Consider the following 27,468-nt stretch of genomic DNA (forward strand, 5'->3'; position numbering starts at 1 on the left):
GCCTGTACGGTTTTGCCGTACAAAGTACGTTTTTATGCATTTCAAGACGAGTACGACATACAAGGAAATCGCAAATTTGTCAATCGCATGCGTCTGCCGCCTGGGGATTTTCCATCATGCATCATTCCGAAGAAAATCAAATATGGTGTACGATTATTTTGGATGGGAAAATACGACAGTTTGTACGGGCATGGAGCCGTGGAGGTTGACCGGTATGGGATCATAAGTAGACCAGCATTTTCCGAGGAGATAACGGTGTTATTAATTTATTGTTCACAAAGCGTATTTGTCTTTGGGCAAGACACTGAATCGCTAATGCCCCCAAATAAGCAGGTCGGCGCCTTGCATGGCTGCATGGCCGCTATTGGAGTGTAAGTGTGTGTGAGAAGCACATAGTAAAGTGCTTTGGGAGGTCATTGACTTGAAAAGCACAATATAAATGCAGACCATTTACCATTTTTTTACAATTATTTTTGCAATCTTTATATTCCTGTAGTGATTCAAGAATACAATACAAATCGAATATTCCTTATTTTATCATTTTGCCCTACCAAATAATATTTGCGCTGGTATATACATAATGGTTATAGTCTATTTATAAAGCAAACTTTTTTTTATCGGGTGATCTACATAAAAATTACATTTTTTTAGATTTTAATCGTGAATCATGAATAGATTTCATGTCCTGTTTTGCGAGACAAGAGCGACCCCTAATGTTCAGGCCACGTTCGTGTACATATAAGTGGCCTTGTTCTCGCGATATATAAGCATCGGATTTGGAGCAGCATTTTAGACTTAACACATTCGCCCATTTAATTTTCCTCTTGTAGTTCATTTAAACACGACAAGTTCGTTGTTTTCAATCCCGATAGTCCGACGGTTTGCCGGAATCATTTCGCTGCGGGGTAACTAAATCCATGATTGGGATTTGTCCAACTCCAAACGCACGCTAAGCTAAGGTTTAGCCACACGTAGTACTGTCCTCATTCGCCATGGTTTTGTTGAAGAACCTCCGACCTCCTACCGAAGGAGTTCGGCTGCAACAGGCCGACACGGTGGCCGTCCTGGACGGGCAAAAACTGGGCAATGGGACACTTTATGTTGCCGAAGCGTAAGTAGATAGACACTAGTTCCAATGCTATTGCTAATGCTATTGATTATCAACTTGGTATTTTAAGCATCTATGTTTGAAATATCATCCTGTAGTAATTTTATTAATGATAAGAAAAACATCTGTAAGCGTTTAAAACTGATTTATAGTTTTGACCAAAAAATTACGTTCGTATCCGTACTTAAACTAGCGTCGGAAATGTGAGGAATGGGTAAATAGGTTTAAAATCCCAAACTTTTTTCACATTGTCACTGTTATGTTTGACCTGATGCACATTCCCTCACCTGATTTCCCCGTTGTTTTACTAATTTTTAATTTGTGCCTCCGTACATATTAACTTCAACCAATTACAGTACTCCGCTTATTTAAGCTGGTATATGTAACTTCATAAATATTCTACACGCTGACGCCATCTACTGGCTGAAATAATAGTTGCAGCTCTTTTTGTTGTGTGTGAAATTCTTGGGTGCACTCGGATAAACACTTCCTTTTTCACCTTTGGGTGTTTGGGTTGGCATTTGGATTTTATATGAAACAGTCCTTTTCTTACTTTCACCATTTTCACCCTACAATCAAAGGAAATTATGACCACGTGCAAGAAGGCTAAGCCAAACTTTAATATTCAGATTCAGATTCAGATTCAGATCTACTTTATTGTCATTCTAGTACACGTGTATACAGAACGAAATGTCGATGGATCTGACTCCCACAGTTTCCCTCAGTGTCCTTCAGTGTACAGATATAAATAAAGCTGTATTGTGTTATTTACCATAGTGCCGATAGTGCAAGAAGAGACGCTAACCAGATGTGCAAGATGGGCAGTCAGGTTAACAAGTCAGGTACACAGTACCATTATATTGTAAACAATAACACTGTAAGTAATAACACTGTAAGTAACAATAGTGCAGAGATCAAATGTGCAAGGAGTGGCAAGCTATAAAAAAACTGCCACTAGTGCAAAAGACAAATTAGCAGCCGTTTAGATTTAAGTTAACTATATGTTAGATTGACCATTTAACAGTCTAATGGCCAGGGGGACTAGACTATTGCGGAGCCTGGTGGTCCTGCACCGCACACTGCAGTACCTCTTCCCAGAGGCTAGCAGAGTGAATAGTCCATGATGGGGGTGAGAGGGGTCCCCGGTAATGTTCTTAGCATGGGATAAGCAGCGCTTCTGGCCAATGTCCTGAATGGAGGGAAGTGTAGTCCCGATTATTTTCTCCGCTGTCCTCGTTACCCTCCTCACACTACCCCAGTCGGTAGCGCTGCAGCCTCCACACCACACAGAGATACAGCTGGTCAGGATACTCTCTATGGTGCCCCTGTAGAAAGTGATGAGGGATGGTGGGGGCAGGTGGGCTCTCCTCATCCTCCGCAGGAAGTACAGGCGCTGCTGTGCCCTCTTAACCAGAGATGCAGTGTTCACGGACCAGGTGAGTTTGTTTGTGATGTGCACCCCTAGGAACTTGATACTGCTGACAACCTCCACAGCCTTGTTGTTGATGCAAAGTGGGGCATGGTTGGGCTGGTTTTTCCTAAAGTCGACAATGATCTCTTTAGTCTTGTCAACATTCAGGACCAGGCTGTTGTCCTTGCACCAGCCCACCAACTGCTCCACTTCCTCTCTGTAGGCCAGGTCGTTGTCATCCCTGATGAGGCCCACCACCGTTGTGTCGTCAGCATACTTCACGATGTGGTTTGTGGCGGACCTAGGGACGCAGTCGTGTGTCATCAAGGTGAACAGCAAGGGGCTTAGGACGCAGCCTTGGGGGGAGCCCGTGCTGAGGTAGATGACATCTGAACTGTTCTGACCTATCCGCACAGATTGGGGTCTGTCACAGAGGAAGTCCAGCAGCCAGTTCCGCAGGGGGGTGTTGAAACCCAGAAGCCCCATTTTGTCTACCAGATGTTGTGGGATGATGGTGTTGAATGCTGAACTGAAGTCCAGGAACAGCATCCGCACATGGGTGTTCTTCTCCTCTAGGTGTGTCAGGCTCAGGTGAAGCGCAGAGGAGATGGCATCCCTGGTGGAGCGGTTTGTCCTGTAGGCAAACTGAAAGGGGTCGAATGAAGAGGGGAGACTGGAGGTGATGTGCTCTTTAACCAGTCTCTCGAAGCACTTCATTATGATAGGAGTCAGTGCAACGGGCCGGTAATCGTTGAGTGATAAGATCTGGGTTTTCTTTGGCACTGGGATGATGTTGGCAAATTTGAAGCATGATGGTACTTTGGCTTGGTCTAGCGAGGTGTTGAAAATGTCTGTTAGTACACAAGCCAGCTGATCGGCGCACTCCCTAAGTACCCGCCCCGGAATGTTGTCCGGGCCTGGAGCCTTCCTTGTGTTGACCCTTCTCAGGGTCTTCCTCACGTCAGATGAGTCCAGGTGGAGTGCTCTTTCGTCCTGATTTGGAGCCGCTTTCACTGCAGGGGTGCTGTTTTGTGCCTCGAACCTACCAAAGAAATTGTTGAGGTCATTCAGAAAGTCCATGCTAGTGTTCTGCACTGGGGTGGTGTTTGGCTTGTAACTGGTGATGGCCTGGATGCCTTTCCACATATCCCTGGTGTTGGTTGTGCTGAGGAAACGTTCCTGAATCTTTTGACTGTACGTTCGCTTTGCTAGTCTGATGGCACGGTTCAGGTTAGCCCTCGCTGATAACAGCGCCTCCTTGTCACCAGATCTAAAGGCAAGGTTACGTACTTTTAGTTGATTGCGTATTTCAGCAGTCATCCAGGGCTTCTGATTGGCACGGGTGCATATAGTTTTGTTATTGCTGACGTCTTCTGCGCATTTACTGATGTAGGCTGACACAGAAATGGCGTACTCATCTATATTTATTTTGTTGTTGTAAGTGGCAGCCGATTTAAACATGTCCCAATCAGTGCACTCAAAGCAGTCCTGTAGTGCCTCCATAGCCCCCTCAGACCACACCCTCACCTGCTTCACTGTTGGTCTTTCTCTTGTTAGCAGGGGCTTGTATGCAGGAATTAGCATAACAGAAAGGTGATCTGATGAGCCTAGGTGGGGGGCGGGGGGCTGCTTTATATGCACCTTTGATGTTTGTGTAGGCCAGGTCTAATGTGTTCCTACCTCTTGTAGCAAAGTTTACATGCTGATGGAAATGCGGGAGAACTGTTTTCATATTGGCCTGGTTAAAGTCCCCCGCCGCAATAAAAATGCACTCAGTATAAGCATGCTGCAGTTCACTCACAGTTCGGTAGAGAATGTCCATTGCCTCCTTCGTATTAGCGCTGGGGGGCACGTACACGGCCGTAATGATGGTCGCGCTGAACTCCCTCGGTAAGTAAAACGGTCTGCAGATCACCGTCAAAAGTTCAATGTCTCGTGAGCAGTGATTCGAGATTATCTTCGCATTTCTGCACCATTTATTGTTTGTGTAAATGCATAGACCGCCGCCCTTGCTTTTGCCGGTGAGCTCGCCGCTTCTATCAGCGCGGAAAGCAGTTAGCCCCACAATGCTAACCGCGTCATTCGGGATAGATGAGTTTAGCCATGTCTCCGTCAGAATCAAAGCACAACAGTTCGTCAACTCGCGGTTCGATGAGAATTCCACTTGTAGATGGTCCAGTTTGTTGTCCAGGGAGCGGACGTTGGATAGGAAAATGGATGGTAGAGGCGTTTTGAAGGGTTTAGCCTTCATCCGAGCCGTTAGCCCGGCCCGACAACCTCGTTTCCTTCCCCGGTCACAGCGCTTCCGCTTGCCACTTTTACTCGCTGCTTTGTAGGCCTCTGGCTTCTGTTGACGTAGCACTCCGAGGCTAAGTAAACACTCCAGAGTGGTCGTCGAAATTTGCGCTGGATTTCTGGATGTTCGCATATCCAGCAAAAAACTGCGATCGTATATTAATCTGCAGTTAGAGTTGTCTTTGTTCGCCCTCATAGACTGAGTCGAAGATTGGGGTTTTTGACCAAAATGTGAGAAACTGTCGGGAGCAAATCCGGCCGCCGCCGAGCAGGGCGCCGCCATATCTTATCAATGCGAAGTGTTCTAGCTCAAATGCCCCATTTTATTTAAATATGTGTGGCCTAATTACTGGATTAGTTTGTCTTCCAGCTTGAAAAAAATTAAATGATCATAAATCGATAAAGTACAGACAAAAAAAAAAAGGTTTGACAAGAGTGTTTCTCTTTGTTTGTACTAGGTCTCCGCATTTTAAAGGTTTCCCTCCTCCAAAACACCCGAATCAATTGATTAAGCTTCTATTTAGGTTTACACAGAGCCTGCTGAGGTTTTTATTTTCTGAAATCAGATTTGTTGGAGGAGAGAAACCTCTTAACCTGCAAGATTTAGTAAGGTCCATGACGATTTGAGTTGAAGAGCCAGGTATTTAATCTTCCTGGAGCAAGATGACATACAAGAGCTAGGTATTTAATCCTCCTGCGGCACGCTGACATAACACAAAACATGTCTTCCAAATAATCAGAATCAACTGTGCAGATGATGACTCTGAATAAAATGGTGAGAAAGTCAGGGATGCAGTTGACAATTTTCTGATCTCTCTCTAGGCGCCTGTTGTGGTTTGACGGTGCAGGGTTGGGTTTCAGTCTGGAGTATCCTACCATCGGCCTTCATGCCATCTCCAGAGACGTCAGCGCTTACCCTCAAGAACATCTCTACGTTATGGTCAACGGAAAGCTCAACAGTTAGGACTCTACCGATGCTGTTTTCAAAACACTGTTTATTTATTCCTTTCGATTTATCATCACTATTTTAATCAATTAACTCTTAAATATAGGTCAACATTACTTCTGGTGCACTGAGATTCCCGTTTTTGAAAAAAAAACTGTTGAAAGAACACAACAAGCTTTCAATAAAAATCACTCAACAATTGGATTAAAAGCAAATTATACATTTTTTTTCTCACCTTCGCCAGATAAATATGAAAACATGCGAGTGCATGGAAATGTACACGGATGCAAAGGATATGAAATAAATGCTTGGATGTCTTTAAAGGAGTTACTTGTGGGGCTTGGCTTAAAGGGATCTTAAAGTTTTTTTTTTCAACTAGGCACAGAATTTGTAGTGTTGCTCCATACAATCATGCAGATATCTTGCAAAATATTCCACGTGCCCGGGGACTCGAGATTTTGTCTCAAAGTTGACCGATTTGGGTCATATCCTGTAGCGCTGTAACATCACCGGATGAAAACAAAGACTCATAACAATGGCGGTCCCCGTTGAAAAACATGGCGATTGCATAGCGCTCATTTCTTCTTGGAGAAATTGGAACTTTGGCTACTGTGTCGCTGGGGGACTTCTAGCTTGCTGTGCCCATCGGGTTTTTTTCCCCGGCTGGGTTTGTGAATTTCATCTAAGAATATATTCTACTGGCCCCAATAATTATATTGATTTACACTCCCGTATCCCCGGTGCAAGACCGGCTAGAAACAAATGTCAGCCAGGAGAGGGATGGGGGCCACCAGGCTTTACTTTCCCAAGACTCATCACAGGAAATGCTACCCCTACGACCCTAATGGTTAAGGGTTCCAACCAACCAATCAACAATTTAGCATGAAGAGAACCTTTCTGCTCGTCTCAAATTCGGGTTATGAATTTGGGTCTGTTTAACTGCAAACCCTCCAAATTAAAAGTGATTAGTGCCCGATTTTTATTGTAAAAATGTTTTGCCAACGAGTCTAACATTTTCTGCTGGATCAAATATCTGAATTGGAAAATCCTTTATCGGTATAGTATTGGAGGAGCACTACTCATTCTGTGCCTAGTTGAAGTGTTTTGCATAGGTTCCCTTATATTTTAGGGATATGGACTTAATTCTTGTAACCATTTTCCATTTGTCACTAGAGGACAACGAGGCGGAAATGGTGGAGAAACCGTCTGATGAAGAAGATGATGGCGTTGGTAGTGGGGAAGAGGAGGACGATGATGTTGGCTGTGTTGACAACGAAGAGCAAGGGGGCATCACAGAGATTCGATTCGTGCCCGGTGATAAAGCAGCATGTGAGGCCTTCATTTTCGTGTTACCTCAGTTGTTCTTCCTTAAAATTTTACTGGACAAAATCTACTAATTACCTAGCTATACAAATTCTCATTCTTGCCATTGAGTCTACATTTTTGTCCTTGCGGACATACGGCGTCGTGTCATAATTCTCGTGTCTGTGTCTCCAGTGGAGTCAATGTTTTCAAGCATGTGCGAGTGCCAAGCGTTGCATCCCGACCCAGAAGACGAGGATGACTCCGACAACGACTATGAAGGAGAAGAGTACGACGTAGAAGAGGCCGGTAAGACGCTCACTCATGCTCACAGCAACTACTGTATATTTCAGACTACAGAGCGCACCTGTTTAAAAACTGCGTGCTCAAAATGAAAAACTAAACTCAATCTTGTCTTTATACAAGCCGCAGTGGATTTGAAGCCACAGGCTTAAGCAGCCATGAAAAAGACTAATTCACATCCATTTCTTATATTTTATAGACAACTTTGGCTACATAATGCCAACGGCGCCGTGCCCCCGCACCCCCGTTTTCAGACGTGCCGTTTTCAGTCCTGCTTTTTTATGTTTCGTCTTTTCGAATCATGACCATTCAAGATGGCAATTACAAAGACAAACACATATTTACTACTGCGCAGAAAAAAAAATGCAAATGAGTGCTGCGTGGTGTAAAATGTAAGCCCTATACTTATAGATGACAGCAGCAGGGCAACAATATTGTGGAGAATAGTGCCAAATTTTAACACAGACGCCTCTTGTGTTTTCATTGGTGCTTTCTGCAGTAATTTATTAAATTGCCTTTGCTTGTTATTGTTCCTCGAGAATTAAAGGAAACTTCAGCGACCTGACCTTAAAGTTGATACGGAAAGAGAGGTGTAGCACTTTTGATGGAAATCATCCACTGCTGTCTGATTCTGATGTATAAATTGAGATCGTGATTGTGAGTGGAAAAAGCTGAAATATTGTTAGCACTGCACGTTGTAATTATTGAATTGACTGTCAAACCTCTTGTTTTTCTCCAGTTATATATTATATGAATAATGTTGGCAAAAACATGGAACAATTTCTCTTGAAAGGTGCCATAAATGTTTCCAGACATCACCGCAGTGTTTTGGTTTTTAGAGCACATGGCTTGTGGAAGAGAGCAGCTTGCGGTTTTCCTCGGTAGCAGCCAAAAAAAGGCCGCACTGTGCAGTTTTTAAAATCCAGCAAAAAAGTAGCGGCTTGTAGTCTGGAATTTACGGTAACTGCAAATATATTTTTTCTGAAGTCTTTGGACTAACTTATGTATTGACTATTAAAGGAAATTGCGGTAATTATTTTGCAATAACTGTTTAACTATTCTATTGACATATTTTCCTTACTTTTTAAGTAAACAGAACCAACTGGATCATTTTGGTCCTGGTTTAGCCTCTCTTCTGAAGGTCAAATTAAGTACTGACAGACCTCACGTTTTTCTTTAGTCATGTATTATTTGAATGCTAGAAAAAAATAGTCTTAATTTCTCTCAAAGGGCATCATAAATGTCTCCAGACGTCACTGCGGTGTTTTGTATTTAGAGCGCATGCGTTTTGAAACAGCGGCTTGCTGTTTTCCTCTGTGCCACTACGACAAAAAAGTAAGTCACACTGTGTTTAAACCTGCTGTGCTTGAAACTTAGTCAAAAAAAGTAGAAATTTACGGTACTCATCGTGACTATCGCTACTGCAGTTATCAGATAAGAATATGATGACTTGAAGTAAGTGTTTATCATACATTCCCTCATGTGTTCACAGAAGCCGGTAAGAACATCCATCTCACTCACCAAACGTGATATCAAAATCCCAATAGCAACCACCAGACTAAGTTGTTGTCTGGACCAGAGCACGGACATGCTGACATCCCGACCTTCTACACATGTGAAGAGGGTCTGTCTTCACTGACCCAAGAAGGCCAGGCTACATTGCAGAGGCTGGAGGGTATGCTGGCACAAAGCGTGGCACAGCGATACCACATGGGTGGCGTACGCACTGAGCAGGGAGATGGGCAATTTGATGGTAAGAGAAAAGTTTGGATTCGTTTCTATCTACCATACTTGTTTGTGTATAACGCGCACTTGTATATAACGAACACTCCTGTTTTTTTGAGTAAAAATCAGTATACATTTTCTTTCACTTTTTCTCAGCTCAAACTAAGCATTGTGACAAAGTGGTTAAAGACGTGCGGCTATGCTTAATCTTTTTTTGACAACATAAACCCAATGCTAATATTAAGTTTACCATGTATTTATTTGATATCCTTAAAATGCAATTCATTATCAGAAACACCAGAGTATTTCTTCATTCTTCTTTTTTCTGTCTATGTCTATTTTTCGGTACGAGTTTGTGTTCTCCATGATCTAACATTTGTCTCTGGTATTGTGAAAAAAATATACCTAGATTAAAAGTAATGCTTTTTAGTCTGTCATCTATATCAGTATTTTTCAGCCTTTTTTCATTAAAAAATCTGCACTGTCCGTAGAAAATTATATAAATAAATTTGCGGAACTACTTTTATGTCTTTTACAGCTTAAATTGGCAGTATAACGTTTTTCTTATCATTTGTGGTCACGGTGGCTCAGGACGTAACTGAGTGTATTTATTTTGGTTAATATTTATGCTTTTATTAACTTTTTATTATGTTTGTTGTTTTTCTACATTTGCGTCTTATTTTTCTAAAAAAAAAATATTTTTGTTTATGTATTTATCTGCCAGTGGATTTTTTTTTTCTTAACGACATTAATTTTTAGGGGGTGAAATAATGATTATTAAAATGATGTGGAAGATTTTTGCTTTTATTTGAAAATTATTTTTTTCCAGGGCAATCTTAAACAGCTTTATGAAACAAAATACAGTATTAAATATACTGTGGTACGTCAAGAGCAGGTAATTAATATATGAAAAGAAAAAACATTCTTCTGCTGCCACCTATTAATATGGATGAAATTTTCAAGTACTTGGCTGCTCACTTTAAGAAAGCAAATATATTGAATAATTGCTTGTTTTTTCTGTAAAGATGAAATTGGACAATTTCTTGTGGCACAGACAAGGTCTCACAGCGCACCGGTGTGCCCTGGCACACTCATTGAGAAACCCTTATCTATATCATGGGTGGTCCAGTAGTAAGGATTCGGCACTGGCGCAACCCAGGCTCAATTCCCATTGTAGCAAATGTTTTTTTGAGTGTGGTCAGTGACAAATTTTTGACAGATCAATCATTTAACAAAATATTTTTTAGGTAAAAAAAAAAAAAATAAACTTTATAAATGAACAAATACGGTACTCATGTTTTGTCCATAATATTTTTTAGAAGTACAGTAAAACCTCGGTTCTCGACCATAATCCGTTCCAGAACCCTGTTCGATAACCGAAATCATTTTTCCCATTAAAAATAATGTAAATCGTTTTAATCCGTTCCAACACCCTGAATGTTTACCTTGAATGTTTAACGTAAACATAAAGCTAACCCAGGCTAATCGTACGTTCGCGTTATCGCAATCTTCCGTACGAAAGATTACGCTAACATGAACGTGTAAAAATAAAAAAATCAGGTCGTTTACAAGTCATTTAGCACCCGGGTCTCCACATAAAGTGGTGAGCGGTTCATTGGAAAGGGGGCTCCGTTCCAACACCCTGAATGTAGGACTCCGTTCCAACACCCTGAACGTTTACCTTGAATATTTAACGTAAACATAAAGCTAACCCAGGCTAATCGTACGTTCGTGTTATCGTAATCTTCCGTACGAAAGATTGCGCTAACATGAACGTGTAAAGATAAAAAAAAGGATAAAGAAAAGAATTATGAATAGGATTTCTTACCTTTGTGGTGGTCAGCAGAAGGCGCAGGTGGACGGTGGAGAGGGATGGAGGAGGAAGGAAAATTATTGTTTGGAAGGATGTTCTTTTCTCTTAAAATACCGATCTAATGAAACTTGCGGCCGTTGCTTGCTCATAGCACTCACTCCCTTAGCCACCTCACTAGATTTCACAGCCTCCTTAGTCTTTAGTATCTTACTGATTATAGATTTAGCCATGCTGTATTCCCTAGCAAGATCAGACACTCGCACACCTTCATATTTTGCTATTTCTTTCTTAAATGCAATATTTGTACGCACTACTTTTCTTTTTTTCAACTGCAGCAACTTTGCTGCTTGCACTGACTTTCTTCGGAGGCATAATTAGGGGCTAAAACACTTATATTAAAAGCGAAAGCAAAACGAAGCACGTCCGCACGCGATAACAGTTGGTCACGAAAAGAGCGATCTCCACCCGTACGCCGCTCAGCATCGCATCTTAGCGAATGCACTCGCGCATTACCGGCGTTCGAACTCCGATTTTTTTGACCGAACAGCGAAGCAAGAATTTCTCAATTTTTGGTCGGACTCCGATTTGTTCGAACTGAGAGGCGTTCGAAAACCGAGGTTCCACTCTACCAATAAAAGGCCCATTACATGTTATCCTTTTGCACATTTTTAGCTTTTTTTTTTCTTGCCCTAAAAGAAGCCCTCCAATTTTGTTATATTATTGTTTAATGACAATTAAGGCCATTCATTTATGTTACGAATAAAGCATTAGTTAAACTTAGACTGCCACTTATTCACTTATGGAGTACCGCAGGTGTCCATACTGGGTCCCAAATTTCTCATGTCGCTTTAGAAAAGCCATTGCAAAACTGGGGTGGGTAAACTATGGGCCCCAGGGCTTTTAAATATGTCTCACCAAATGTTAAAAATATAATGGCAATCTGTATAAAATGGTATAAACAAAAAAAACACAAATAAAAAAGTTAATTTGGTGCCACTCTTGTTTACAGTGTCTCCAATATTCAGATGGCAGGCTACATTTTTATTTTGCTATCTTTTTGATATTCATGCATTTTATTGTATTAGATTTAATGCAAAAAAAACACATGAGCTATTTTGAGTTTTTACAACATACATTATCAAATTACGTTTTACAATTTGCATTAATCCAATTCTTAGAATGAAAAAAAATACACAGAAATAAAATGTATTTTTGAAATCTGTTAGGTTTAAGTCTCCAACCTTTATGATAAAACGCTCTGAAATAAAAGACAAAGAGAATCAGATTAATTAGAATCATGCAAGGAGAGGTTGGAGAATGTATGCCGCCAATCACCCAAATCACTCTGAAGAAATCTCCGAATCTCCTTTCTTTTTATTAAGATTTTGCCCTGTAATACATGAGTCTAAATTTACTGAGGGGCGGGATTCTATCTAACAAATTGAGACCGTATTCTAACTTTTGCTACGTAGAGTTAATTAATCTTCTTTCGAAGGCCTGCTTTCCATCCGATGATGACAGGTGACCTCTGTCCTGGGCACCTCCCCTTCTTCTTCCCAGGCTCTTTGGTGAAGAACAACTTGAGTTATGGCATGCACAGATTTATTCCAGGTCAGGGTGTATCCATTGGTATGTGAGACAAAAAGACAGGCTGTACAAAAAAACAACTCATGGCCTTGAAGAGCAGCTTACGGGCTGAGAACTCTTCAAAATGGCTGAGAACACATATAACATATTAATGTCAACTGTAGGATAAATATAATTATATAATCCTAACAAAATCGCAGTGATGAGCCAAGGAATTGGATAGGCCTACGTTACCTTTTCCCTCTTATATTGCTGAGGTATTGGAATCGAGACTGTATAGGTATATACAAATGTAAAAAAATTTCCCCCTTCTGCCTTGTTTTTTTTTTTTAAATCCAATACGACCCATCCTTGTTATTGTGCTTCCATATCCTTAAATGATCAAAATGGAGTCAAAGTTGTGGACATTAATGTTTATTTCACTTGCATCTGTGTGTTTAGACGGCATGGAGGTTGATGGAGATGCAGAGGCGGGACAGTTTGAGGATGCAGATGTTGACCACTGGTGAGCCAAACACATGAACTAATGCAAAAACACTTAAGTCTATTTATACAGATTCTATTTGTGAATATCTAACATGCACATCACTAAAAATAGCACTTAGAATTTGATATAGAACATGTTTGGTTGATAAAATGAAACCAGGTTTGTACAGGTGCTTGAAAGCCTTGAAAATGATTGACTTTTATTGTTGTGTTTTTCAAGGATTGAAAAGTACTTTATTTTGGGGTGAATTGCTTCTAAATGTTTCAAATTGTTGCCATGTTCCACAACAAGTCCGCGTAAAAGTGACGCTGACACTTCTCTATGGTGGCTTTCCTTTGCATTTCTTCTTCCCTCGAGATTAACTGCAGCTGGCATTGCTAGCATTTTCACATGAAGCGCATCGCCCCCTAGAAGACAGGTCCAATGATTCACCAAAACAGGGAACTATGAAATGGTATTGGTGTAAGGATTATCTATCAATTATTACCAGGCAAAAAATCAAGATGGCGTTTCTCAGTGTTAAATTGTAATGGGGAGAACTTTCTACAACTTTAAATTTAAGCAAGCGTAAATTCGGGACTATAGGGGGGTTTTTAGGGGTTATTGATCTATCTTCGTTATTCATTATCCATTATCCGTTATCGGTCAGTTCATAATACGCTACAAAGTCTAGGAGCCGGGACACTTACTCTCAGCCAAAAGGCCAAGCTAAGGTCCTAGCCCTAAAGCCTTGCTGCGATCATTGCGAATGCACTGTTCCCGGAGGTACTGCAATACCGGGCCGATGCGTGGAGTGGACCGAGCAAGCTCATATTCCATCTCCAAAATGCAAAAATCAAAGATAGTGACTTCATAGAAAGTACACAAAGGCCAAGACTAAGGCCAAGCTAAGGACCTAAGACCACATTCAGTACAAGCTTAAGTGGAGAATATAGAGCGCACCTTATTATAAGCCGCACCCAGTACATATTTAAAGGTGAAGGAATTATATACATTAGATATATAAGCCGCACCTGACTATAAGGCGCAGGTGCCCACATTGAAAGATGTGATATTTACAAAGTAAGACAGTACACAGAAAGAGTTTTAATAATATACGGGACCTTAACCCCATTACGGCTCGTCAGTGTCTCAAAAACAAATTTGTCATTTACTCAATATCTAAAAATCGCATATCTTGATAAATGCACACGCAAGATAAAAAGTCGCATGTGTAGAAATACACAAGTCACACCAGATTTTTTTTCTTTAAATGGTACCTGAGAAATTGGAAAATTGGCTTTTGAAAGTCTTAAAAAAATGCATGAATATGGCCATGAAAAGAGTGTGTTTTAAGAATGTATAAAGTGATTTATACAGGCTGTGTATATAGTTAGCATGCACATAACTGATAATGTCACCAAGAATTTGATATAAAACGTCTCGGTCAGATGAAGAAAAAGGTTGGTGAGATTTACTAATACATGATTTCTTGTCTGCATAGATGGACCACAAGTGCATCATGGGAGCCGCACTTCAAAGACCTCCCAAGCACTTCCTGTTTGTCACAAGTGCTCCCTTGTTGCTGTCAACACCCTTAACTAGTTGGGTTCACAAAGCAAGGTTTTTTTTGTTATATTTGAATGAATATACCTGGAACCAATTTGTTTTGTGACCCAAAAGAGATCATTCCAGTTAGGTTGCTTTGTATGTCAACAAATGTAACATTATGGCGTACATCTTAGTCATTTGTCAATAACAATAAAAAAAATACTTTTTCTATAAATCTTTGTTTTTATTTGTTTCTTTCGTTCACAAACTTTGTGCTAGATTCATTGCTGCTGGGGAATTCGCACTGTGATTTTTACTAGTATTAAAACTCCAGTGAACAAAACAATTGCTAACTATTGCAGTGAAGTAATATCCTTTATAAATTAAAACAAACATTTTAAGCATTATGCATTAAATATATTGTGCTTGAAAATGTCATCATTACTATTTGTATAATATTGTGATTTTCAAAAAGAAAGAGTCCTTTTATTGACTTAAAATCTGCTCCAACTTGAGATAAAATTAGGCATATACAGTACTTTGGAAAAGTATTGCCCGGGGGCCAGTTACAGGCCGTGGTAATTTTTACAGTCCTGCGGTTTCTGTCATTAAATTAATAATATTCAGCCTGCCAGTAATGTTGACCACCGTATTAAAGAAAGCTGTACCAAAAAATATCACCATTACACCAGATGATTGCAGTATTTATAGTTCCCACCAAACTCTGAAACAACTGCGTCTGCCTAACTTGCCAATAGATTGTGGCTGTTTTCAAAGAATAGCAAGAGGCACTGACAGATGAAATATGATCACAACAAAAAGCTAACTGGAAACGACCGCGGTGAAAAGGTGAAGCAACTGGAAGCTGTTTTAACGGTACAGCAGCGCTTTTTTACGAGACCCCTCAAGTCAAATGAAAATCCTGCAAAGGCGAGCTACGATAGCTGATCGGCAAGCCCGACAAACCTTACATGGAGTGTGAATTTATTTAAGAATGCCATGCTGAATAATCGTCCCTGACACATTTTCATCTTACCAAATCTGGCCTGCTTTCTGAAAGGTTTTGAGACCCCTGCTCTATAGGATTGAGGTCTGGGATTTGGCTTGACCATTTTATCACCTTTATGTTGTTAGTTTTTAAACATTTTATTGTAAATTTTGCTTTATGTTTATGGTCGTTGTCGCGTTGGAATCTTCAAGTGCACCACATTCTCTGGTCTCTTGGAGACACCAACAGATTTTCTGTCAGTATCACCTTATGTATCATGATCCATCCATCTTTCCATCAACTATAACGATCGTCCCAGTCCCTGCTCAAGAAAAGCAAACCCAGTGCATTATGCTGCCACCAACGTGTTTGACAGTGGGGATTGTGTTTTTAGGTTGGTTCGCAGTGTTACACATATGCCAAACATAACGCTTTTGCGTTCAACCCAAAAAGTTCAATTTTGGTCTCATTTGACGAGAGTGCCTTGTTCCACGTGTTATCTGTGTCTCCTATGAGGCTTCTTGGATCCACCAAATGGGCCCTTGTATGGTATCCTTTCAGAATGGGCATTGTTCTTGCCACTTTTCCTTAAAAGGCAGATTAATGCAGAGTACAACTGATAGTCGTTTCATGCACAGATGGTCCCACCTCAGCTGTGTATTTCTGCAAGTCATCCTATGGGATCATACACTCCTTGGTTGCTTCGCTGATTAGTTTTCTCCTTTAGGCTGAAAGTATTAGGGGACAGCCAGGTCTTGGTAGGTTTGCATGCCCTCTCCATTTTGATATTATTGCTGACACAGTGCTTGGGGAAATGTGTAAATGTGAAATACTAGATCCCATTCCTGCTTTAAGCTTGTCCACAACTTTATCCTGGACCTGCCTGTAAAATGGTAAATGGTCTGTCTTTATATAGCGCTTATCAAGTCACTGAAGACCTCCCGAAGTGCTTTACAATGTGCTTTACACTAACCAATTCACACACACTCACATACACTAATGTGTAAGCCAATTCTGTAACATTTCTCTACTAAGTGTTGAATGCAAGATCTTCTTCTCAGTCCTGGCACAGAGGCTGACAACATACACGGTCAAGAACAAATATATCGACACATCAATCCAAAAGGGTGGCATCCCAGGGTCCTCTGGATGTCTGGAGCACACAAGCATCATCAGCCAGTTGATCGAGCGAGGCCAAGGAAAGCAAAGGAGACTTGACAGTCGTCTGGCTAGACTTGGCCAATGCATATTGGTCAATTCCCCATGATCTCATCAACACTGCTATGGAGCATTACCATATCCCACAGCACATAAGGGGAATGATCACCTCCTACTTCAGTGGATTCAAGTTTCGGTTCCAAATCACCCAGTTTACCACCCAGTGGCAAGTCTTTGAGGAGGGGATTGTCACGGGTTGCACCATCTCCCCCGTCTTGTTTGTTATGGGCATGAATCTACTCATCACTGCCGCGGTGAAGGATGACGAGGTCTGACATATGTCAACCTCCGTTGAGATGCTTTATGGACGACCACACTATTACAGCAGTGACCCATGTGCAAACAAGATGGATCCTGAAGGCACTTGATGAGGTAGCAATATGGGCTCGGATGAAATACAAGTCTAAAAATCAAGAAGCATGGTGATCAGGAGTAGGAAGGTCACAAGCAGGTTTCAACTTCAAATCCAAGGCGAAAACATACCATCAGTCAAAGATAACCCAATAAAATGCCTCGGAAAGTGGTACGATTCCTCTCTGGGCGAGAGGGGCAGCATTCTCAGGACAGTAGAGAAGGCTGATGAGTGGCTGCAAAGGATTGAGCGATCAGGCCTACCAGGCAAGTTCAAGACTTTGTTGTTCCAGTACGTTCTCCTACCAGACTGCTGTGGCTGCTAACGATCTATGAAATCTCTATGACAGTGGTCGAAGGAATTGAGAGGAGGGCAAATGAACATCTCCGCAGGTGGCTTGGGATTCCACCAAATTCACATCATTAGGGCTTTACATCAGGTCGGGACAGCTGCAGCTTCCCCTGTCTTTGGTCGTTGAAGAGTTCAAGGTGGCCAAGTGTAGGGCTGTCATGATGCTCAAAGATTCCAGCAACGAGATGGTTAGGGGCGCGGGCGTGATTACAAGATCGGGGCATAAATGGGGAGCAGACAGCCAAGTACATCAGGCAGAAGGCAGGCTGAGGTTGAAAGATGTCATCGGAAATGCATGCATAAGGCGTCAGGGACTAGGGTCTACTCATTTCCAGCAATGGTCAAAAGCTGATCCAAGGCAGAGGAGAGACATGGTGCAGGCCGAGGTCCGTTAACTGGAGGAGGAAGGCAGGTGGTCCAGGGCGGTGGAGCTTGGAGCCCAAGGAGCCTGGACGAACTGGGACCTACCAAAGCGAAGGATCACCTGGCCAGAACTCTGAAGGTTGGAACCGTTCCGGATCTCTTTCTTGCTCCGGTCGGTGTACGACATCCTTCCAACACCAACCAACCTGTACAGGTGGGGGTTGAGGGAGGACCCACAGTGCCGGCTATGTGGTGGGAGAGGGACACTAGCGCATATTCTGGCAGGATGCCATACTGCTCTTAGCCAGGGCAGATACCGCTGGCGCCATGACAAGGCCCTCTGTGCCCTGGCTTACATCTTTGAGCAGGAAAGATTCAGATTCAGATCTACTTTATTGTCATTCTAGTACACGTGTATACAGAACGAAATGTCGATGCATCTGACCCCCACAGTTTCCTTGAATGTACAGATATAAATAAAGTTGTATTGTATTTTGGCTACGTATAGTATTTTACCATAGTGCCGATAGTGCAAGAAGAGTAGCTAACCAGATGTGCAAAATGGGCAGTCAGGTTAACAAGTCAGGTACACAGTAACATTAACACTGTAACAATAACACTGTAATTACAATAGTGCAGAGAGCAATGTGCAAGGAGTGGCAAGCTATAAAAAAAACTGCCAGTAGTGCAAAAAGTCAGATTAGCAGCCGTTTAGATTTAAGTTAACTATATGTTAGATTGACCATTTAACAGTCTAATGGCCAGGGGGACTAGACTATTGCGGAGCCTGGTGGTCCTGCACCGCACACTGCAGTACCTCTTCCCAGAGGCTAGCAGAGTGAACAGTCCATGATGGGGGTGAGAGGGGTCCCCGGTAATGTTCTTAGCATGGGATAGGCAGCGCTTCTGGCCAATGTCCTGAATGGAGGGAAGTGTAGTCCCGATTATTTTCTCTGCTGTCCTCGTTACCCTCCTCACACTACCCCAGTCGGTAGCGCTGCAGCCTCCACACCACACAGAGATACAGCTGGTCAGGATACTCTCTATGGTGCCCCTGTAGAATGTGATGAGGGAGGGTGGGGGCAGGTGGGCTCTCCTCATCCTCCGCAGGAAGTACAGGCGCTGCTGTGCCCTCTTAACCAGTGATGCAGTGTTCACGGACCAGGTGAGTTTGTTTGTGATGTGCACCCCTAGGAACTTGATACTGCTGACAACCTCCACAGCCAAGTTGTTGATGCAAAGTGGGGCATGGTTGGGCTGGTTTTTCCTAAAGTCGACAATGATCTCTTTAGTTTTGTCAACATTCAGGACCAGGCTGTTGTCCCTGCACCAGCCCACCAACTGCTCCACCTCCTCTCTGTAGGCCAGGTCGTTATCATCCCTGATGAGGCCCACCACTGTTGTGTCGTCAGCATACTTCACGATGTGGTTTGTGGCGGACCTAGGGACGCAGTCGTGTGTCATCAAGGTGAACAGCAAGGGGCTTAGGACGCAGCCTTGGGGGGAGCCCGTGCTGAGGTAGATGACATCTGAACTGTTCTGACCTATCCGCACTGATTGGGGTCTGTCACAGAGGAAGTCCAGCAGCCAGTTCCGCAGGGGGGTGTTGAAACCCAGGAGTCTCATTTTGTCTACCAGATGTTGTGGGATGATGGTGTTGAATGCTGAACTGAAGTCCAGGAACAGCATCCGCACATGGGTGTTCTTCTCCTCTAGATGTGTCAGGCTCAGGTGAAGCGCAGAGGAGATGGCATCCCTGGTGGAGCGGTTTGTCCTGTAGGCAAACTGAAAGGGGTCGAATGAGGAGGGGAGACTGGAGGTGATGTGCTCTTTACCCAGTCTCTCAAAGCACTTCATTATGATAGGAGTCAGTGCAACGGGCCGGTAATCGTTGAATGATAAGATCTGGGGTTTCTTTGGCACTGGGATGATGTTGGCAAATTTGAAGCATGATGGTACTTTGGCTTGGTCTAGCGAGGTGTTGAAAATGTCTGTTAGTACACAAGCCAGCTGATCGGCGCACTCCCTAAGTACCCGCCCCGGAATGTTGTCCGGGCCTGGAGCCTTCCTTGTGTTGACCCTTCTCAGGGTCTTCCTCACGTCAGATGAGTCCAGGTGGAGTGCTCTTTCGTCCTGATTTGGAACCGCTTTCGCTGCAGGGGTGCCGTTTTGTGCCTCGAACCTTCCAAAGAATTTGTTGAGGTCATTCAGAAAGTCTATGCTAGTGTTCTGCACTGGGGCGGTGGTTGGCTTGTAACTGGTGATGGCCTGAATGCCTTTCCACATATCCCTGGTGTTGGTTGTGCTGAGGAAACGTTCCTGGATTTTTTGACTGTGCGTTCGCTTTGCTAGTCTGATAGCCCGGTTCAGGTTAGCCCTCGCTGATAACAGCGCCTCCTTGTCACCAGATCTAAAGGCAAGGTTCCGTACTTTTAGTTGTTTGCGTATTTCAGCAGTCATCCAGGGCCTCTGATTGGCACGGGTGCATATAGTTTTGTTATTGCTGACGTCTTCTGCGCATTTACTGATGTAGGCTGACACAGAAATGGCGTACTCATCTATATTTATTTTGTTGTTGTAAGTGGCAGCCGATTTAAACATGTCCCAATCAGTGCAATCAAAGCAGTCCTGTAGTGCCTCCATTGCCCCCTCAGACCACACCCTCACCTGCTTCACTGTAGGTTTTTCTCTGGTCAGCAGGGGCTTGTATGCTGGAATTAGCATAATAGAAAGGTGATCTGATGAGCCAAGGTGGGGGCGGGGGGCTGCTTTATATGCACCTTTGATGTTTGTGTAGGCCAGGTCTAATGTGTTCCTACCTCTGGTAGCAAAGTTTACATGCTGATGGAAATGCGGGAGAACTGTTTTCATATTGGCCTGGTTAAAGTCCCCCGCTGCAATAAAAATGCACTCGGAGTAAGCATGCTGCAGTTCACTCACAGTTCGGTAGAGAACGTCCATTGCCTCCTTCGTATTAGTGCTGGGGGGCACGTACACGGCAGTAATGATGGTCGCGCTAAACTCCCTCGGTAGGTAGAAGGGTCTGCAGATCACAGTCAAAAGTTCAATGTCTCGTGAGCAGTGTTTCGAGATTCTCTTCGCATTTTTACACCAGTTGTTGTTGGTATAAATGCATAGACCGCCACCCTTGCTTTTGCCGGTGAGCTCGCCGCTTCTATCAGCGCAGAAAGCAGTTAGCCCCACAATGCTAACAGCGTCATTCGGGATAGATGAGTTTAGCCATGTCTCTGTCAGAATTAAAGCACAACAGTTCGTCAATTCGCGGTTCGATGTAAATTCCACTTGTAAATGGTCTGGTTTGTTGTCCAGGGAGCGGAAGTTGGATAGGAAAATGGATGGTAGAGGCGTTTTGTAGGGTTTGGCCTTCAGCCGAGCCGTTAGCCCGGCCCGACAACCTCGTTTCCTTCCCCGGTCACAGCGTTTCCGCTTGCCACTTTTATTCGCTGCTTTGTAGGCCGCTGTGTTCTGTTGACGTAGCACTCCGAGGCTAAGTAAACACTCCAGAGTGATCGTCGAAATTTGCGCTGGATTTCTGGATGTTCGCATATCCAGCAAAAAACTGCGATCGTATATTAATCTGCAGTTAGAGTTGTCTTTGTTCGCCCTCATAAACTGAGTCGAAGATTGGGGTTTTTGACTAGAATGTGAGAAACTGTCGGGAGCAGATCCAGCCGCAGCCATAGAGGGCGCCGCCATTTTGGATAATGATGTCAAAGGCGGAATAAGCACCAACCTCAACCCAGTCTAATACATTCCCTCCAGTTCATCAGGGAAGGGGAGAAACCAGCATCCTCCAAGAAGACCAAAAAGAGCCTCCTGCAAACAGCACCAGCGTGGCAGATGAGGGTAGACCTGGGAAGGAAAATACACTTTCCCCATGTAATCCAAACTTCCTTGAGGCCAAACATTGTGATTTGGTCAGAAGAGGCTCAAAAAATCATTCTGATTTAACTAACTGTACAGTGGGAAGAACGATGCAGCGAAGCCCATGAAAGGAAAAACGCCAAATATCAAGAACTGGTCAGGGACAGTGCAGGGACAAGGGATGGCAGACCTGGCTATTCCCAGTGGAGGTCGGGGCTTCCCAGCACATTTTGTATGGGACACATTAACAGCTCTGGGAACAAGTGGAAGGGAGAGGAAGGCAGCTGCCAAAAGAGTGGGGGAAGCCACGGAGAGAGCCTCTTGCTGGTTCTAAAGTAGGAGAGAGGAGTTTAGCTGTGGACCAGGAGAAGATGGGCAGTGACTGGCCATCACTGCCGGCCCGCCAACTTGAGGGCGTTGTGGTTAAGGGTCGAAACGCCTAGTGACGGTTGGACATCATCTGACGACGTCTTCTCCTGGTTGAAGGCTACAGTCACTGTTTGAGTAACTGCAAAAGTTGCACTGATTAGGAGTGTATTTAATAGTAATGCACTGATAGTGTGTTCTTTTCTCTTCATAATGCTCCTTTCACAGACCTTGGAGCCCATCATAGATCGGGTGCATTCAAACGGATACTGTTTGTCATTGTTAGGTTGACCGTATATAATTCCGAAGTCCTGAGGAAACGTTTGGAGTCAGTTGGCTGAGCTGAGAGAAAAAGGGGGCAATATTTATTGTTGTAAACATAATATAAAATTTCGAAAAAAAATTGGTTCGACTACACAGTTTTTTCACATGTTGTCGATTCATATAAAAAATGTTCAGTTCTTTAGCTTTAAGGTTGAATCCTAAAATGTAGAAATATGACATAAAGCTCTAGGGCAATACTTAAGGTAGGGACTGTATCTTTTTAGTTTGTGCTCTTCCTGTAATGTGCCAACGATGACATTTCATTTCCTTTTGACTGCGTACTGAGGAGAAGATCGGCTGGACATGAGGTTAAAAATGACAACCGATGCCATCATGCCTGCAGGACAAGCACAAGAAAGAAAAATAAATTCTGTAGCATTCGTTTTAATCATGAGGTCCAAGTTGATCAGAAATTGTCCATCAGACATGGAAGTTATATAGAGCAGTGTCTCACCCATCACTGGTCCAATCCAGTAGACAAGGCAGAATTCTCCAAAGGAATTTCCGCTGCAGCCAAATTGAGTTGAGAAAGCCAAAGCAGGATTGAACACAGCACCTGTCATGCTGCCACCTTCAGGAACACACATTAAACAGGTCACATTTCACAGGAACATCAAAGAGACAGTCTCTTATTTGGCCACAAGATGTTGCAGTACTGCGTAGTGTAAACTTAAAACAAGTGCGACAAAGCACAAGAAAGAATACAAACTATGGAGACTTAAAGCGACCAAACACTTGCGATTTTTCTCCTCATTTGTTTGCACAGCCTTTCACAAGGTTTTGGGGTACCTATCGCAGCATGATTTCAGACAATCATGCAAGCTCCTTCTAGTTAAGCCTCAGGTTGATCACATACATATTTCTTGACCGATTATTTAAATAACAAATGCATGGTTATTGACCCTTTGCATGTGACGTCATGCTGCCTTCTCTGGCAGAATGAGAGCCATGATGGATGGTAATAGGCACTTGAGAGCACGGCAGTTGAATAAGCAGTTGAGTTGAAACCAATATCAATAATCGCGACAGAAGAACATAACCACCACTTTTTACTATGGTGATTAATTCCTGTGCGGTGGGCAAGCGTCTTAGCCCGATTTAGAATTTCATCCCTTTTGATGAAGACTGAAAACTGCAATGTTTATCAGAGGGACTGGTGTTGTACCAAGTCTCAACACAGGCAGCGCTTAAGTTTTCCAGGATTTGCAGTGAACATTTTTTTACAATGTACGTTTGATGTACATTAATGCAATGTATGTAATGTAATGTAATGTATTTCTGAGCAATTTAATGGTGAGTAGGTACAAGTTACGTCAAAGACACTTAATATATGTAAGCTAGTGCTAACTATCTATGTTAGTGCCTTTCTTACTTCTTAAATGAGCTGCTTTTATTGTGATTAATCAGGGATTCAAAACGGTAATCTTCCAAATATCACATGTATTGAAAACTTATGTGCTTTACCATAACGCTTATTATGCCGAAATGAACTGCCAAATTATGAACGGATGAAATGAGAGACGAAAAGAAAACATAATTTCAACATCTGAAAAGTGACTTTTATACAATATACAAAGGTTTTTTGTGGTGGTAGCTTTGTATCTATCGTCCCTCTGCATGTTTTCTAGAAAAAATCAATTACAGGATTATTACATAAATATAAAATATAGTGCATAAAACAAAGACTAACTATATTATTTTGCTTTAATTCTGAAAAGAATAAGTAAATACTACAGGAAAAATATTACAGTAAAACTATAATACAAAAATACCAACTAAAGAAATACTACTACAGAAATACAACTACAGTTATACTACAGAAACATTACAAAGATAATATGGAAATACTACAAAATACTGCAGAATAACAACAAAAGGAAATATCAAATTTAGACCTTAAAACAGGGACCTAATATATTGTTTAGCTTAAATTCAGAAAAGAAAAGAAGAAATACTTTAGAAATACTAAAAATGATTTCAGTAATATACAAAAATCTTACTTTTGGAATACTCCTTCATAAATATTTCTACAGCAATATTACCAAAATACTACTCCAGAAATACAACTAGAGTAATACTACAAAAATACTATTACAGTAATTTGATAAAAATAGTACTACAAAAATACAACAAAAATATTGCTAAACAAAATATCAAATAAAGATCTTGAAACAGGGACGTAATATATGATTTTGCTTTGATTATGAGTGTTTCAAAACCAGTTTAATGAAAGTGATCTATTTGGAAACAAATATAAAAATAATTTTAACGTGTAATTGCCCTCATGTATATTTATTCATAAGCAAGTGAGAAAAATTGCATCGGGCTTTCTAGCAAACATTTTGGAACCCGATGCAGCCCGCCAGCCGAAGTCCAAAATATTGATCACCCCTGGTTTGAAGTAATATACAGTGGAACCTCGGTTCTCGACCATAATCCGTTCCAGAAGCCTGTTCGAAAACCAATCTGGTCGATCACCGAAAATCGTTTTTCCCGTTAAAAGTCATGTAAAATTGTTTTAATCCGTTCCAACACCCTAAATGTTTTACATAAAAAAAGCTAACCCAGGCTAATCGTACGTTCGCGTTATCGTAATCTTCCGTACGAAAGATTACGCTAACATGAACGTGTAAAAATTAAAAAAGGATTGTGTATAGGATTTCTTACCTTTGTGGTGGACGGTGGGGAGAGAAAAATCATCAAAAGTTTTTCAACCTCTTCCAAAACTTACGGCAGTTGCTTGCTTATAGCGCTAACTTCCTTAGCCGCATCACTCGATTTCACAGCCTCCTTATTCTTCGCTGAAAGTAGATTTAGCCATGCTGTATTCACTAGCAAAATCGTAAATTCGTACACCTCTTTCATATTTAGCTATTATGTCTTTCTTAAAGGCAATATTTGGACGAACAACTTGTTTTTATTTTCACCTGTCCTGCTTGCACCGACCTTCTTCGGAGGCATAATTAAGGGCTCAAAGACCCGTACGCCGCTCAGCATCGCACCCTAGCGTACCTGCGTTCGAACTCCGATTTTTTGACCGAACAGCGAAGCAAGAATTTCTCGAATTTTTTTTGTCGAACACCGATTTGTCCGAACTGAGAGGCGTGCGAAAACCGAGGTTCTACTGTATGTTTGTGCATTATGGGCAGCACGGCGGCGCAGTGGTTAGCGTGTGTGCGGCACAGTTCTAAGGTCTTGGGGACCCCCTGTGTGGGTTCAAATCCAGCTTCTGGACTTACTGTGCGGAGTTTGTATGTGGGTTTCCTCCCACATTCCAAAGACATGCATTTCAGGTGGATTGGCCGGTCCAAATTGTACCTAGGTGTGAATGAGCGAGTTGTCTGTCCCTGTGTGCCCTGCGATTGGCTGGCAACCAGTTCAGGGTGTCCCCGAGGGCTCCAGCACCCCTGCGACCCTACTGAGGATAAGCGGTGCAGCTAATGAGATGAGATGTTTGTGCATTGTAGAATCCATACTCAATACTTGCATACGTCACCTGCAAAAACAACAGAAGTGATGACAGCAGCTACAAGGTGCACGCGGTACTTCTCTTGCAGCTCACACGTGTGCGCGTGCGCGCTCTGGACAGCGAACGCGCACACCAGCTCCACGCACAAGGCCAGAAGCAGCGGCGCGCGGATGGCGCTTAAGCACCGGAAGTTGTTGAGCGCGTGCCCGGCGTGCATCTCAGAAAAGCCACGCCCCCAAAGCACCTGCACAGCGGGTCGCGCGGCAGCGGCGCCCAAGAATTGACAAAATACCTTCCCTAGTGCGCGCGCTCCCGATGTCCCTCCGCGGTACGCGCGCTCCAGCGCGGCGATGGGGTTTCCGGTGGCGCCGCTGAAAGTGAGCGCGTGCACGACTGCCGCCAAGTAAGTCAACATGAGCGCGGCTCTCCTTTGGAGCGTGCCCGTCTCGCTCAGGAGACGAAGCTCGTGCGCGCAGCAGCAAAGCTGGAAAGCGGACGCAAACTCTGCCGCGTACACGCGCATGCTCATGCCCGGGAGGAGTCGACTGGAGACCCGACGCCCTAAGTCGCTCACGACGACCGCTAAAGCTAAAGTCGCCAGTGACACTGCGATGTCCGTTGACATTTTGGGGAGCTTCGGTGCGGGCTGCTGCTCTTCTGCAGCCCTGCACCAAGTAGCATCTGTGGCGCAGGATGGATCACGTGATGAGGAAGTATTCCATCCTTAAAAAAACCCATTGATCACCATTTACGCTTCAAAAATGATCATTTAAAAAAAACAATTAAAAAAATTGAAATCAATATGTCCTTGAATATTACCAATTAGTGGATTCCAGTTTTACTGTTTTTTTCCAGGAGCGTAAATAATTTTCATACCTGTCAACCTGTACGGTTTTGCCGTACAAAGTACATTTATTATGCATTTTAAGAAAATCTGAACGGAAAAACGTAAATTTGTCAATTCTGGGTACCATCCGATATACACTATCACGAAAACGGCTAATCAATCAAGTCAACGAGTTCGCCGTGGTAGCCTCTATCTCGGTATCGTTTTTTTGTTGCAAACGAAGCGAGCGGTTTGATGTAGTGAAAGGAAGTCCGTCTCTTTTTAGAGAACCGGCTTTGTTCGGCTCAACTCATTTAAGAGAGTCGGCTCTCAAACGGCTCACTTGCTTTGATGCATTATATTACAATCATTATGTTGTATAAATAAGTTAAGAAAAAAAAGGAAGTATAAAAGGAGAAAATTAAAAAAGACAGGTTTGTGGTTATCCCTTTAATCAGTATCCTACCAACAATTATTTAATGCAGAAAATGAATTAATAATTTCAATAAGAAAATGTTTTACTGTCATGATTACCCAAGTGGAGCCACCTGGGATAATCATCTGACGCGCGGGAATGCGCTTCCTGATTGGTTTATGTTCCCTTTTTAAGCACGCTACGCCGAGACCTGGTTGTCTGAGGATTACTTCTGTACCCCGTATGACTCTCCCGATTACATGTGCCTTCTTGTTTACCTGATTCTGCCTGCCTGCCTCCAATTCGACCTGCTTCCGTCCCACGCTACGATCTTCTCTTCAGTCCCGGTAAACTCGACCTGCTTCCGGTTCACGCTACGATCTTCTCTCCAGTCCCGGTAAACT

General features: G+C 42.8%; 2 protein-coding genes and 1 pseudogene across 3 annotated transcripts; 1 reads left to right on the plus strand and 2 right to left on the minus strand.

The window, feature by feature from the left end:
- Positions 1–722: 722 nt before the first annotated feature.
- On the plus strand, positions 723–14,742 carry clns1a (chloride channel, nucleotide-sensitive, 1A). The gene is made up of 8 exons (XM_088345077.1): positions 723–1,111; positions 5,637–5,773; positions 6,934–7,089; positions 7,258–7,371; positions 8,858–8,863; positions 8,945–9,118; positions 12,932–12,995; positions 14,461–14,742. Coding segments are annotated over exons 1-8 (771 nt in total). The 5' UTR covers positions 723–992; the 3' UTR covers positions 14,462–14,742.
- LOC148357796 (U2 spliceosomal RNA) lies at positions 13,721–13,868 on the minus strand (annotated as a pseudogene).
- A 7,626-nt stretch (positions 14,743–22,368) lies between the features above and the next one.
- Positions 22,369–26,517, minus strand: aqp11 (aquaporin 11). 2 transcript variants are annotated; one of them, XM_088346343.1, is made up of 3 exons: positions 25,851–26,517; positions 22,809–22,925; positions 22,369–22,691 (listed from the first exon to the last, which is right to left on the minus strand). In XM_088346343.1, the coding sequence occupies exons 1-3, from the start codon at positions 26,446–26,448 to the stop codon at positions 22,615–22,617; spliced, it is 792 nt and encodes a 263-aa protein (XP_088202469.1). In that variant the 5' UTR covers positions 26,449–26,517; the 3' UTR covers positions 22,369–22,614. The 2 variants fall into 2 exon arrangements, with proteins under 2 accessions (XP_088202469.1, XP_088202470.1); XM_088346344.1 differs by lacking the exon at positions 22,369–22,691 and adding an exon at positions 25,594–25,769 and having other exon boundaries at positions 22,818–22,925.
- Between the last annotated feature and the right edge of the window lie 951 nt (positions 26,518–27,468).

This window comes from Urocampus carinirostris, chromosome 10 (genome assembly GCF_059441175.1).
Source record: "Urocampus carinirostris isolate Australia breed hairy pipefish chromosome 10, RoL_Ucar_1.0, whole genome shotgun sequence".
NCBI lineage: Eukaryota > Metazoa > Chordata > Actinopteri > Syngnathiformes > Syngnathidae > Urocampus > Urocampus carinirostris.